The sequence below is a fragment of the Trachymyrmex cornetzi genome, unplaced genomic scaffold, assembly GCF_001594075.2.
Source record: "Trachymyrmex cornetzi isolate Tcor2-1 unplaced genomic scaffold, Tcor1.1 scaffold16, whole genome shotgun sequence".
In the NCBI taxonomy this organism is placed as follows: Eukaryota; Metazoa; Arthropoda; class Insecta; order Hymenoptera; family Formicidae; genus Trachymyrmex; species Trachymyrmex cornetzi.
The window spans coordinates 3,928,113-3,941,386 of NW_017296201.1; the positions used below are offsets into that span (position 1 = coordinate 3,928,113).

At 39.5% G+C, this 13,274-nt stretch overlaps 1 protein-coding gene and 1 long non-coding RNA gene across 3 annotated transcripts; one reads left to right on the plus strand and one right to left on the minus strand.

Annotated features, from left to right (window-relative positions):
- The first annotated feature begins 750 nt into the window (after positions 1–750).
- Positions 751–3,686, plus strand: RFeSP (Rieske iron-sulfur protein). 2 transcript variants are annotated; one of them, XM_018503860.1, is made up of 4 exons: positions 751–1,064; positions 2,100–2,252; positions 2,331–2,508; positions 3,160–3,686. In XM_018503860.1, the coding sequence occupies exons 1-4, from the start codon at positions 857–859 to the stop codon at positions 3,449–3,451; spliced, it is 831 nt and encodes a 276-aa protein (XP_018359362.1). In that variant the 5' UTR covers positions 751–856; the 3' UTR covers positions 3,452–3,686. The 2 variants fall into 2 exon arrangements, with proteins under 2 accessions (XP_018359362.1, XP_018359363.1); XM_018503861.1 differs by having other exon boundaries at positions 751–950.
- On the minus strand, positions 1,385–8,952 carry LOC108758770 (uncharacterized). Its single transcript, XR_001939961.1, has 3 exons — positions 8,885–8,952; positions 1,803–1,805; positions 1,385–1,400 (listed from the first exon to the last, which is right to left on the minus strand). It is a non-coding gene; the product is annotated as an uncharacterized LOC108758770 (long non-coding RNA).
- Positions 8,953–13,274: the final 4,322 nt, after the last annotated feature.

Below are 13,274 nucleotides of genomic sequence, written 5' to 3' on the forward strand. Positions count from 1 at the left end.
GTAAGGAATTAAGGACAAGAAAAATGTATTTTAAAAAATGAACTTATCAATTTGTATGAATAAGCTGATGGGTTTTAAAGATCATCGATCTGTTACTATTGAAAAGTATTATCAATTTTGTATTACAAAATTATTATCGTTATTAAGGACCTATTCAAATCAACTTGCGCAGCTGCAATAATGTATATGAACAGAAAAATTGACAAGTTAAAAAGGGTACGTGCCATGAAAACCCATACAAACCTCCAAGAGACATCCTAAAGATTTCCAAGAAGACTTTTTGCGTCAAAGGAACGTTCCTAGGACATCCTTTGGGTAAAGTGTGCTGCGAGAAGATGTTATAAAAAAAAAGAAATAAAAGCATGCCATATTGTTTATTTTCTCCATGCTAGATGCAAATTTATTATGCAAATCTATTATGCGGGATCTACAATAGAATTAAGTCGTAGAAAATTGCTAGATGCAAATTTATTATGCAAATCTATTATGCGGGATCTACAATAGAATTAAGTCGTAGAAAATTGACCAATCGTAGTCGATTATTCTTCTCATATTCGACTGTGATTGGTTAATTTTCTACGATTTAAGACTCTGCGACCGCTACGACTTCTATTGTAGACCCCGCATTATGTAAATCTCTGGCTATACCCTTTGAAGATGAAAAAAAAAGAAAAAGAATTAAATGATTCAATTTCAAAACTACCGCGTTCATCGTCAGATGATCGCGCTCGTGTGCCAACTTCACACCGATCGCAGCGACCCGCCGCGGCACGGTGCGGTAGTGACGGGTAGTGTTTCCTATTGCCTCTCAGATGTGTCGTTCCTTTCGTTGTCACGGACGTATTTAGCGTAAAATATGAACGTGATCGCGAAATCGACAACTCTCTCGCCGTTCCTGCGGGCGACGGCGACTGTCGTCTCGAATGGAGGGATGCCTGTGGCCGCGACCGGTAAAGTTACCAAACCGAAGATTACCGTTCCCCAACCCCTCAGGCGGAGACTCCAACAGACTACCTATCAGGATCTTATTACCGGACCTACGTACATAAGTTCGGGAGTCGCAGGTGCGTCCGCTTTATCAGCCTGTTCTACGCCACGAGCGTTCCGTGAATTCGTGTTCTTTTACAATAAATTACGCCGATATTCGCGTTATTCGTGATTATATAATCGACACTTCGCAGATCGCTGCGCTATCAGTTGAGCTTAGACCCCGTTGCACCAACGTGTTTTGGCTTTAAGCGAGACTTTTATCTGTCTTTATCCTTCTTCCTAAATAAATAAACACAGATATATTTAGATTTTACTTAAAACCCAAATTGGTGCAATTGAGCCTTAGGCTTATAAATCCAGACAACATGCATTATCTAGAAGACGTCTCTATGATATCTTTATGATGTCTTCTAGGCATGCATATTATCTGGAAAGTTGATCCAAAATAACTTCAACTGATGTTATAAATATAAATTTATAGATGAAAATCTATAGATCTTGATAGGTTTCCCCTCTATTCCCTCCTATTCAACCTGAAACAATAACATAAAATCATGCTTCGATATGTGCTACTAGTACTGGAATCTTTAGTTTATGTGTGTTATATCGAATCAATGTCAATTCAACGTCGAAAGCATCAAACCGACTTCGAATCGACGTTGATTCGATGTCGATTCTATTATCATTTCTAACTGGGATCTTAAAATGTCATAAGCCAATCAGATGGCTGTATTAGCATTTCACACACACACACACACAAGACGTTATTTAAATTAATCTTAAAATAAAAACGTACTGTGAATACTATCCACAATCTATTCTTTTCATGCCTGTTTCTATTAATGTAGTTTAATTTGAATCTTGGTTGAACTAACTCTTCATCTTTTTCTAGTTCTAAGAATTAGAAAACTATATAAAGTGTAAGTTGAACCGAGATTGAAGTTACTCTACATTAGTAGAAACAGGCATCAACTGAACTTTTTGCAGTTCATCTTTCTTTTTGTTTTTCACAGTGGAGAAAAAAAGAGAAAAAATGAACAGTGTATGTACATATACAGAAAGTTCAGCTAAACACAACAGATCTATAATCTGGATTTATGTTGTTGCAGTCAGCACGCAGGTACATCAGCGACGTTTGGCACATACCGACATTCAGTGGCCAGATTTCACCGATTATCGCCAATCTGAAGCACAAGACCCAAATGCAAAAACACAAAACTATGCGCCATCCCGAAAGGGTATCTCCTATCTTATCGCAGCTGGTAAGTACAAAGAAATTGTACTTGATACATTATAAATATGAACCGCAATCTAAAACGTCTTTGATTTTGTGCATCTAGGTGGTTCTGTGGCAGGAGTTTATGGCGCAAAAGTAATAGTGCACAACCTCGTTGGCATGATGAGCCCAACGGCTGATGTACTTGCCATGTCGAAAATCGAGATAAAACTTGACAGTATTCCTGAGGGCAAGAGCGCTATCTTCAAATGGCGTGGAAAGCCTCTGTTTGTACGACACAGGTAATTCAGGATAGTTGAAAATTTATTGCATAAAGCCAGTATCAAACTTTAGATTAAGATTGAGATTGGATTTGATCAATTGAAGCACAATTCATTAAATTTGATATTGGTTTTGTTTATTCTGATTGATTAAATTCCAATCCAATCTCAATCCCAGAGTGCTTTCCAGTAAAAGATGAGTGTAAGATTAATATTACATTTGTCGTACGACAAAATTCTTAAGTATATTAATTTACTGAAGGAGATTCTCAGATATCTCTATTCTATAGCTAATCAACAGGCTTAAAAAATTTGTCGTACGACAAATGTAATATCAGCCTAATAACGAATCATTATAAATTGTTATTTGACAATGTTAAACAGAGATGAAATGATTCATTCTGTTAAGCTTAGTACACAATTGAAAAGTACAGAAACAGAAAATAACAAATATCAACTTATTAGACAGTACTGTAGTATATATGATTTCTGATCGATTAAAATCTGTTATTACCTGTTAATATTGCCTGTGCTTTCCAATTGTTTCTCAGGTTTAACACATGTGTCATTTATGTTGCTTGCTGAAAAGCACCTCTAATTTGTAGTCAGGTTTAAGAAAAAAAATGTTTATGTTTAATGTAAGTATGATATTATATTCGTGGGAATTTATAGAGTTGCCTCAGAAATCGCAACGGAAAATAAAGTGAACGTTGCGAGTCTCCGCGATCCGGAAGAGGATAGCGCTCGCGCGAAGGATCCCAAGTGGCTGGTCATTATAGGCGTTTGCACGCACTTGGGATGTGTACCCATCGCTAATGCGGGAGATTTCGGCGGTTACTATTGCCCGTGCCACGGGTCTCACTACGACGCCAGCGGTAGGATTCGAAAAGGACCGGCCCCGCTAAACCTCGAAGTACCACCCTATGAGTTTACCGAAGGTGGTACAGTGCTCGTTGTTGGTTAATGACTATTTGCGTTATCTGTAGTCAAATAATAAAATAATTTATAATATAGAATACTCCGTGGGTATGTGTATTATCTTGTTATTATCGCGAAAAAAATCAGAGAAATATGTTTTGTATATTTCTTGAAATTTAAGGAAGAACCTTTATTTGAACATTGCAGAATTATTCAAACATTTCGAACGTAACAGCGTGACTGCTGTATCGGATTCAGAATAAACGTTAAGTGAAAAAAAATCTTTATGAAGCTTAATTGCTCAATTTCACTGGCATTTATAGAAATTCTTACAGAAATTTAAATACTTGGAAGGTAGTGATTAATTATTTGTTCTGAGTTAAGAGACGAGACGCGAGACGTATAACTAGTAGAATTCGCGGAGCTCATTGAACGGTTATCATCGATCGGAATACTGTGTGATGTATTCGAAATGCGATTGATTCGAATAATTTCTAAATTTAGAACTATCGCGCAGATAAATTTTTAAAATAATCTTTAGAATATCAATCAATAACAAACATCTTCAAAGAGGATTTTAGTATTGAAGTACTCGATTGAAGTGCTGTTGTTGCTTTCAAGACTCAAAAATAAATAATTAATCACTACCTTTCTGTATTAAATTAGCCAGTATTAATTCTTAGTACACACGATTGAATCATTCGTGTCCTGGACACTTCTTTTCTTTGAAAAACTAGGAGCATCAGGTAATTAGTTATTTATATACAATTTTAAAAAATATACAACCTTATAAATAAATTCTAAAGAGCATATACATAAGAATGTCTCTCTCACTCTATTTTTATATATTGTGTTAAAATAATGAAGATTAATTCGGGGCACAAATGACCCATCATGTGTAATAAAGGAAAATCATGTGTTGTAGTACTAAGAATTAAATTAAATATCTGTAAAGCGGCATATATACAATGAGTATTTAAAGCTTTAAATTAGCTTTAAACTTAAGCTTTAAATTCTAAACCATAAGAAATTGATCAATAATAGTTGATTCTTCTCATATTCGATTGTGATTGGTCAATTTCTTACGGCTTAAAGTTTAACACTTAAAAATCTCATTGTAGACATCGTTTAATGCCCACTTCTGTCAATGTTGTTTAATTTTAATCTTGATTCAACTATCTCTTCATCTTTTTGTAGTTTCAAAAATTGGAAAAAGATAAAGTGCCGAAATTAAAGTCTACATTGATAGAAATGGACATAAGGGATGTTTGCAATATACAACTTTCTAGAAAAACTTTCTAGAATTAATCAACCACGGGCACGAGACTCGCCGAATTCGCCACTTAGCTCACGTAATCTATGCGATACACATCCCTCTGCCTCGCGATATGACTAAGGGTAGGGGGTTGTGGAGTGATACCGCTGCTTCCGCGAGGAGGCGCCAGCGATCGGCGGCACGGCCGAAATCCCCGGCGCGAGGCGACAATCGTCATCGCAATCGCCGGGCGATCGCTGCCGGTTTCACCTCGATCGCCCTCGTCGCTGCTGGCAGCGTACGGACGAGAGAAATCGCGCGCGGCGTGATCAATAGTCATTATCGCTCGGCCGTGTTCGTGACGTTTAAGAGTTTGGAGTACCCGCCGGTATTACGCCGGCCGGCGCATATAGCGGCGTCCACCGCCGCCGCTTGTACTTGTCGTCGTCACTGGATATATATTACGTATACAATACATATATTACATACGCGCGCGCTTTAACCCCCTCGCCGACCAGCTGACTCTCCTACTCTCCATTTCTCTTCTGTCTCACTCTCTTCCCGGAACTGACACTCGGAACCGCCGCCGGCGACGCATCGCCGACGATGTATTGTCCGGTCGCGCGCCGTCAGCGAGCCGTGCCGCTCCGTCGCGTCGAAAGGGTTGAAAGCCGAGAGTAGGAAGAGGTCGTCGTCGCGGGAACAAGCGAGAAGGAAACGCAAGGAAGCGCGCCCCAATTGCCGGTGAGTACCACGTATCGCAACGTATCGTTAAGAGCGAGTTTTTTTTTTTTTCGAAGTGTATGCGATCATATAATTAGCGTTGATAAGTAAGTGACAATTCGACGATATAAAAACTCGCTAAATGGACGTCTAATATATTTCACAAAAATGAAAGATATTACAAATGTCAATCAGAGCCAGCAGTAGGTGTTCGTGTGTGCGCGAATTTAAATTCTTTATTAAATAACAAATGAAGATATTTCGACTCCTCGATTTTGGATCGTTCTCAATAATTAACAAAAACGGAAATATGATCGAAATTATAACATAAAGATAATATCGTAGTCAAATACATTAAAATAAAGTAAGTCACGTTGAGATATTTTTAATTTATTATTTAATAAAGAATTTGAATTCGCACATATATATATATAAATACCCCGTGTTGGTTCTAATTGTACTTTTGTAATTTTTTCTAGAGCCTTTTATTCTCGTTCTATATTTCTCGTCGATGATTCAGATTTTTTGTATAGGAGTTTATTATGATATTTAAACGCATAACGCGATTTGAATAACATCTGTTTTTTGAATACTCGAACGTCACGTGACAAACAGGAGTATCCTACATATATAATATCTTTCAGACGAATGTATTCCTCAAGACGTGATAAGTTTTCAAGAGACTTGTGCACGGATTTCATTTCTAATTAAATTTAACGCGGCATCCTCCACGCCAGGCGGTTGCTCCAGTTTATGCGACTTTTCACGATGTCGAAATAAACTTCTCGCTTCGTCCCAAAGAAAGTCCCTCTTTTTTTTCCTTCGCGATGCCACGGAACATAGCTTAGGTTGCTTCGCGGTGTTGATCGCATTCTTTCCCGTGGAATTTCATGCATGTCCTGAAAGTCGATAAGCACAATGCCGCTGCGTTGACAATAACAATAATCGCGAGAGCGATAATAACGATCGACAGACGATGTTTTTTTTGTTTGCGCTTTTGCAATAGTATTAAGTTTACGATGAGAAAAACAGGCAAATAAAAGTGAATTAAGTGCGATAAATAGAACGCAATTAATCTTACGATGTTTAAATTGTAATGTACAAATTTTAATACTTAAACAATAGCAATTGTCACATATTCAAAAACAACTTGCGTTTGACTCCTATGGCCTTGAATTATTTTCTTATTTGTGTTTGAATCAAAGGAGTCTTCTAATATTTAACATTTTAGATTAAATTACTTCATTATCGTCATGGAGTTCGAATGTTTTGTAGATATTAAGTTTTTTCTTTATTTGCGAGGAATTTTATTAATTAATTAAATTTTTCGCATTTTTTTCGAAATAAAGGTTTTTTCATAATTTTTTTGCAAATGATATTATCGATAATTCTAAGGATCATTTTAAAGATTCAACATTTTTATCCATATGTTGTTAAGCAGAGTTTGGAAATTGTTTGAAAAGAACGATTTTGCTGAAGTATCTAAAATTTAAATACAGATCTGAAATAATTTTGTTGGTCTATCAAAATAATTATGTAGGAAATTCAAGCAGAGCTGCAAAAAATTCTAATAACCAGCTTGAGCGTCCTACATAATTTTGATAGTCCAACAAAATTATTTCTAGATCCGTACGTAGTTAAATTTTTAAATATTTTAGCAAACCCACTCTTTTCGCGTGTATTTCAAATACGGCACGCAATGTCCCGATCGATGATAACCGTTCAATGAGCTCCACGAATCATACGTTTCGCATCTCGTCCTTTGTTTGGTAACACGGGCATCGGCATAAACTCGAGCCGGCATGTGTTTGTGTATCTGCACGCCTGGGTCATTCGATGATTTCCGTACACGTGAGCCGTGCTTTGCATCCCGGTAACGGTTCCAAAAGCAACCACCGCACCGCTGCTCTTCGCAACGCGCTTCGCGGCTTCGTGTGCGTTCTGACCTTTACATTTCTATTTATGTAAATAAAGAAGACAAGATTGTCGTTTGTTCGATGCTGCGCAACGAGCGATGCGTCGATGCATATTCAAAATTCACACGAGCAGTCAATGTAGACCTTGATCGGTTGTGTAATTAGGAATCGTAATGTTCCTTTTAATATGAAATGAGAAAAGACACTCTTAAGTGATAAGAAATAATAATAACATTTGCATTAACATTCGTTAATTATATTAATAGCAACGTGTTTTGCGAACAAAATTAACACGCTTATCTCTCGTGGAGAAATTAAAGCCCGTGGCACACGATGCGTGTTTTCTTGTTGGATTGTTTGCGTTTTAATAAATTATTTTGTGTACAATGCAATTCTAGTAATTCACTAAACGCAAGCAATCCAGCAGGAAAAAATGCAGTATACCGCCGGCTTAAAGCAGTAAACGTCAGATTATCATTATTAATTATATTATACGTAGAAAAATATTGGAAGAGATATAACGGAAGTGACAAACGTATGACACGGCGTATTCGCGTGCACCGGTGTATTTTTCTCCTATCGATCAATTGTCCGAACGCGTGCTCTTCTTTCGGCGATCTCTCCCCTTCGCAACTTTGTTCTGGCGGAGACTGTACCCGTTGTTCGCAAAGACGATCGTTACCCACCCCGGGTGAGGATCTCCAAGAAAGTTGCAAGTGCAAAGGCTGAGCGGGCACGAGTTGCAATGCAAATGCCGTCGGGTTCCTGGCATTCTAATTCTTATGCGTCAGCGAGCGAGAAAACGCGGCCGAGAGTGCGGCGCGCGCGCACGGAAGAAGGGAGCCGCTGTCTTCTCTCACAGGATCCAGTTTCCCTTTTTCGCTTTTTCTCTCTTTCTCTCCCTCTCTCCCTTTCTCTGTTTCTCCTCGCCTCCGACGGCGCAGGACGAGACTCTTTGCTGCTTTGTGCCCTGCATCTACCGAGCGCACTCGTTCTCCCTCGTCCGTCCGCGTGTGCGTGCGTGCGTGCGTGCGTGCGTGCGTGCGTGCGTGCGTGCGCGCACGTGAAATTGCGTGCGTCGTAACGAGAGAAAGAAAGACGGGGAGGAAGAGAAGGAGAGAATGAGCAGAACCCCGCCGCAACACGCGGGCCTTCACGCTGGAGGAGAATCAATAGATGTGCGTTGCATCTTGCCCCTCCTCGTCCCCCCGCAACCCCCTCTTCACGCGTTTTCGGCTGCCACCCTTCTGCCACTGACTCCGACCTTCGCACGCGAGTGCGTACTTCGCCGTGTACTTTGCGAGCCGCATACGATTTACGAGGCACGCAGCCGAATCTGCATTCACGAACGCTATTAATCCGAGGAATCCGCGTAAGAATGGAAATTGATCGGCAAAATAACGAAAGAATTCGAAGAAGAGATGCACTTTTGATCGCGCTATCTGTGCAACTCTGTTAAATCTGATCTACAATGTGCTCTTTGCTTTCTCCCAGACAACACGCAATGTCTAGAAGAAGTCTTTATATATAATGTCTTTTATATACCTTTATAGACACCTTTGTGTACTTCAAAAGACGTCTTTACGATGTCTTTATGATGTCTTTACGATGTCTTTTAGACATGCTTATTGTCTGGAATATTTTTTGCTTTTTACCTCTTGCCTTTTTGCCGTCTTATTCTGTTTTTTTTGTTTTCCGTCGCCCGAGATAAAATTGATAATCGAAATCTCGTTGACCAACTTCGGAAGAGACAAGAAATACGTGACATGACATGAAATATGTGACATGAAACACGACTGTCAATAAATCGCGAGAGAAAAACAAAGAGGTAAAAAGCAAGAAATAGAAAGCAAAGAGCACATTGCAGATCGGGCTTTTATTTCATAATATTTTATGAAATGCGAAACATTACTTGTTCCGTATTTTTGCGAGAGATCGAATCTCTTATATTTTATAAGAAACGAGATAGATGAACACCGTTTTTTCCGTCTCGTTTCGCGCCAATGAATCCATACGGGCGTTATCCGTGAAAGGTCGAAAGTTCATTAGCGACTAAATCTACTCGTGCGAGCTAATCTTATTCCTCTCACGTATTTTCGCTTCGCCTCGATGGATCGTTCGCCCTTTTATCATCTTTTTAACTTTTCCGCAACCCGTTCTGTGGGTTTTTGTCCGTGTCGTTGCGTTTTGTACGCCATATTGCTACCCTTGCCCCGACTATCGCGATCCTATCCATCTAGGAACTTGACGCATATATCAAGATACGGTAGCAGGATAAAGGCTAATTATCACGTCCTAGAAAATGGTATAATTTGGTATACATGCCCGGCTCGTATTTTCTATCGAACTTCCCGCGGCATCGATTGCCCGTTAAGATATCTGTGTGAATGTTAAGCCACCCTTTTCAACCGCCTACTGAATTATTTACATTGACGATTGTCGTTAAGAAAGCAGACACTTTTCCGTCGCCTCCTCTTTGCCAATTCAAATATAATTAAGAAGGGTTAAATTAAGGGATACGTATAATATATACATATTAGATATTTCCCAAAATCTATCAAGATAAACGAAATCCAAAATTTTCGAAGAAATATTTTTGACCGTTTGCAACTTTTATTTGTTATACATTAAAATATTGGTCACGCGATAGTGCTACATTTTTCATACCGAAGTTTAAGCGTCGAGTAAGTGAATTATTCATCGTTGAGGGCGAAAGCCGAGACTATTCTTGAAATTTTTCCTCCAGTAAATCATACACCCCGGCCTTCGTCTTCAGCTGTGACGACAGAGATCGAACATCCCCTTTGTCTTTGTCAGAGAAAGAGCCGGCTGTCATGGTATCTCCTGTTTCTCGATATTACGCAACGATTGATACCCCTCTCGAGAAAATTGAATAGCGCTGCAAATAATACAATAATAACGCCCAGTTGCCTTTTTCCCGCAGTCGTCGTGCATCGTCGCCGATTGAAAGGAGACCCTCGTCTTTAAGCGTAGCTATGTTTCGTGCATCACGTTGTACGGGTTTAGGTAGACCGAAAGTAGCGACAAGGTTTGGAGGTCGATAGGACGGGGTGAGATCGAAAGCGAGACCGCGAAGGGAAAGCGGCGAAAGTGAGAGCGCGAGTAATCGTAATCGTAAACACACAACCCGGCGCAGCGTGGGCGAAGGAGAAGGGAAGAGAAGTGAGAAGAGGGAAAATGGAGGGAAACTCCGGACGAAAGGGAAAGGGAAGGGTGCGAGGGTGGAAGGACAAGTGAGAGTGAAGAGGGCGGCCGAAGGGGCGCGAAAGAGGGTGGTGGGCGAGAGAGAGAGGCGCAGGTGAAAGTGAAGCGAAGGTGGTCGAGTTAGAGCGATAGCATTCGGGGAGGGTGAAAGGAGGTTAATGATTAGTTCTTCCGAGGTCGGGGGCTGTTGCCGGGTGCAGGTTGCTTCGCTCTTCCCCTTGATCGCTCTTTCCTCCCCTACCTCTTCCTCATCATCATCCTCCTCCTTCTTCTCCTCCTCCACCTCCTCCTCCTCCTCCTCCCGTTTCCTGCCGCCATTCCGCGTTTCCCCTCTTGCGCCGATATCTCCTCTTTTCCCCTCGATCCCTTTATCATTCTCTTCAACCCCCTTCGTGCTCTCGGCCATTCTACCAACCTCCAAAAATTCAGACCCCACCACCATCACTGAAGCTACGCACGCACCACGGAGTTTGAGGGCTTGCAAGGTTGTTCTCCCCTCCATCCTAAGCTGCTCCCAGGAACGTGTCGATTATTTATGGGGCCATCCTAAAAACCGCGATATGTATACATATATATATATATATATATATATATATATATATGTAAGTTTCTATTTCGGTATGAATCTTATCGAGATTTTGTTCGAGTTCAAAAGGAAATGTCACCGGTGCTGTACTCGTGATATTTTTCCGTTTATTTCATTAAATTACTTATTGATCGCATCAAGTGTAAATGTTACGTGTATTTTTCTTTTACATTACGAATCCGTGTTGAAATAAATGTTAAACCTAATGTTTCCTACGAGACACATTTTCGTTGTCCAGTATTACCATTTCCCGCAGAATACAGTTAAAATGTGTTCTAAGGTACAATATTAAAAGCTGCTCGTTTATGCAAATTACACGGTTATTACAGCGAAGTAAAATATTACGCGGTTCATATTACGTATCGTCGACGTAGGTCGACGCGCTGCACAATGTAGCAGCGAGTCTTATATCGATCCCGAAATTGGCGGCATCTCCACGCTCGAGAGAGGACGCATTCAGAGTCACCTGCCTAATCTGACTAACAAATTTTATGCAGGGGACAAGTGCCGTGTATATATACATCGGCGTTCCAATCTTAATGATTAGAACGCGGCTGATGATACGCTTCCCTCGAACGCGCGTTAGAAAGATTTCGTAAAGCTCGAGCCGTGTTCGTATACGATAATTTCGAATGCAGGTGCACGACCCTCCGTCGTTAAGAACGGTCGGCCGTAACCACCACCGCGCTTAAATATTTAATTCAACCAAAACCTTCACGCGTTTATAAAAATTCATATTGGGATCTCGATGCTGTAAAAGGTTAACTGCAAATTATTACTATCGTGCGGAGTTTTTTTTTTATCAATAAAAGAAATCTTTCCAATTAAAATTTTAATTTCTTAAACGAAATTTCTATTTATTCACAACTTAAAATTACGCTTGAAATGGATATATGTATTTATCTACGGAAACAATAATTTATAATACCTATTAAACGACGATTAAAGAGATATATATACAATAAATAACAAGAAGAAGCTACAAGCCAGATTTTTATGTATTTCAAATTTTTAGGACATATGTTTCGACCTTATTATTAGGTCATCCTCAGTGTAAAGAAATTAAACGCAAAGTTGGTATATAATATTTATTCTATTTTCCGCACAATGTAATGCTTTTTGTTCTGGTAATATTATCGGTTGTATTCTTCCATTATAACAGTCGCAATAAGTCTATAATGATAAAAGTATTGAACATGATGAGTCATTAAATAAAAATGTACCAGCACACATTCTGTTATCAAATTAATAAAATAGATTATAAAAATTAAAATAACAATGAATAAATGATCGTTATATTTAAAATTATTAGTATATACAATCCTTATTTTAATAGATAATTATATTAAAGTGTGTTAATAAATAAAATTTTTCTACATATATCTAAATTGCGATTGATAACCCAGGATATAATCAGTAATTGAAACAATGAGTCAATTTAATTCGTAAGAAGCAAATATATATATATATATATATATACACTCTTTAAAAAGTAAGAGATATATATATACATTCTTTAAAACTTTTAGGGTGAAAGCTCATTCTGAAGAGTACAATCTCACTCTTAAAGATTGAAAATGGAGCTTCTCTTTTTAAAGATTCGCTCAATTTTCACTCTTTAGAATGAGATTCTATTCCAAAGAATTTAGAAAGTGTTTATTTATTTTTCTGATATTTTATATGGTCGAATTTAAATTTTCCTCGGAACGTAAACTCTGTTTACTTGCATCGCGACTTTATCGGTGAATCAATCGTCTCACGTGATGCTCTTGGGCATTTTCTGTTGCGTCCATTACGTAGCAACGAGCTTATTTTGTCGATTCCTCGACGGCGCCGCCGCGTCCGGTGCTTCCGTTCTTCGTTATCCGGTAGCCGGTAGTTAAATTATTTTATCGATTGCGCGAAAGAATTTCTCTTCTCCAGGGAGAGTGAAAGAGAAAGTGGAAAAAGAGAGAAAAAGTAGAAGACGAGGAAAAAAGATTTGCCGTGGCCGCGCACCACCCCTTGCAGCGTCAGCCCTGGGCTTCCTAACGGCCTCCGAGGACTTTCCAGCGAAAGTGATGGCCGTGGCTGCGTAGAAAGGGCGGCGGGAGAACGATATGCGGGGGTAGTAGTGACGGTGGTGCTCCGTGTTCTCAGCTCTCCCGCGGGGGGGGGGGGGGGG

Coding starts and splice junctions, on each gene's coding strand:
- RFeSP (XM_018503860.1), top strand. CDS start 857: ATGAACGTGATCGCGAAATCGACAACTCTCTCGCCGTTCCTGCGGGCG. Junction 2,253..2,330: donor CTCCTATCTTATCGCAGCTG/GTAAGTACAAAG, acceptor TTGTGCATCTAG/GTGGTTCTGTGGCAGGAGTT. Junction 2,509..3,159: donor CCTCTGTTTGTACGACACAG/GTAATTCAGGAT, acceptor GGGAATTTATAG/AGTTGCCTCAGAAATCGCAA.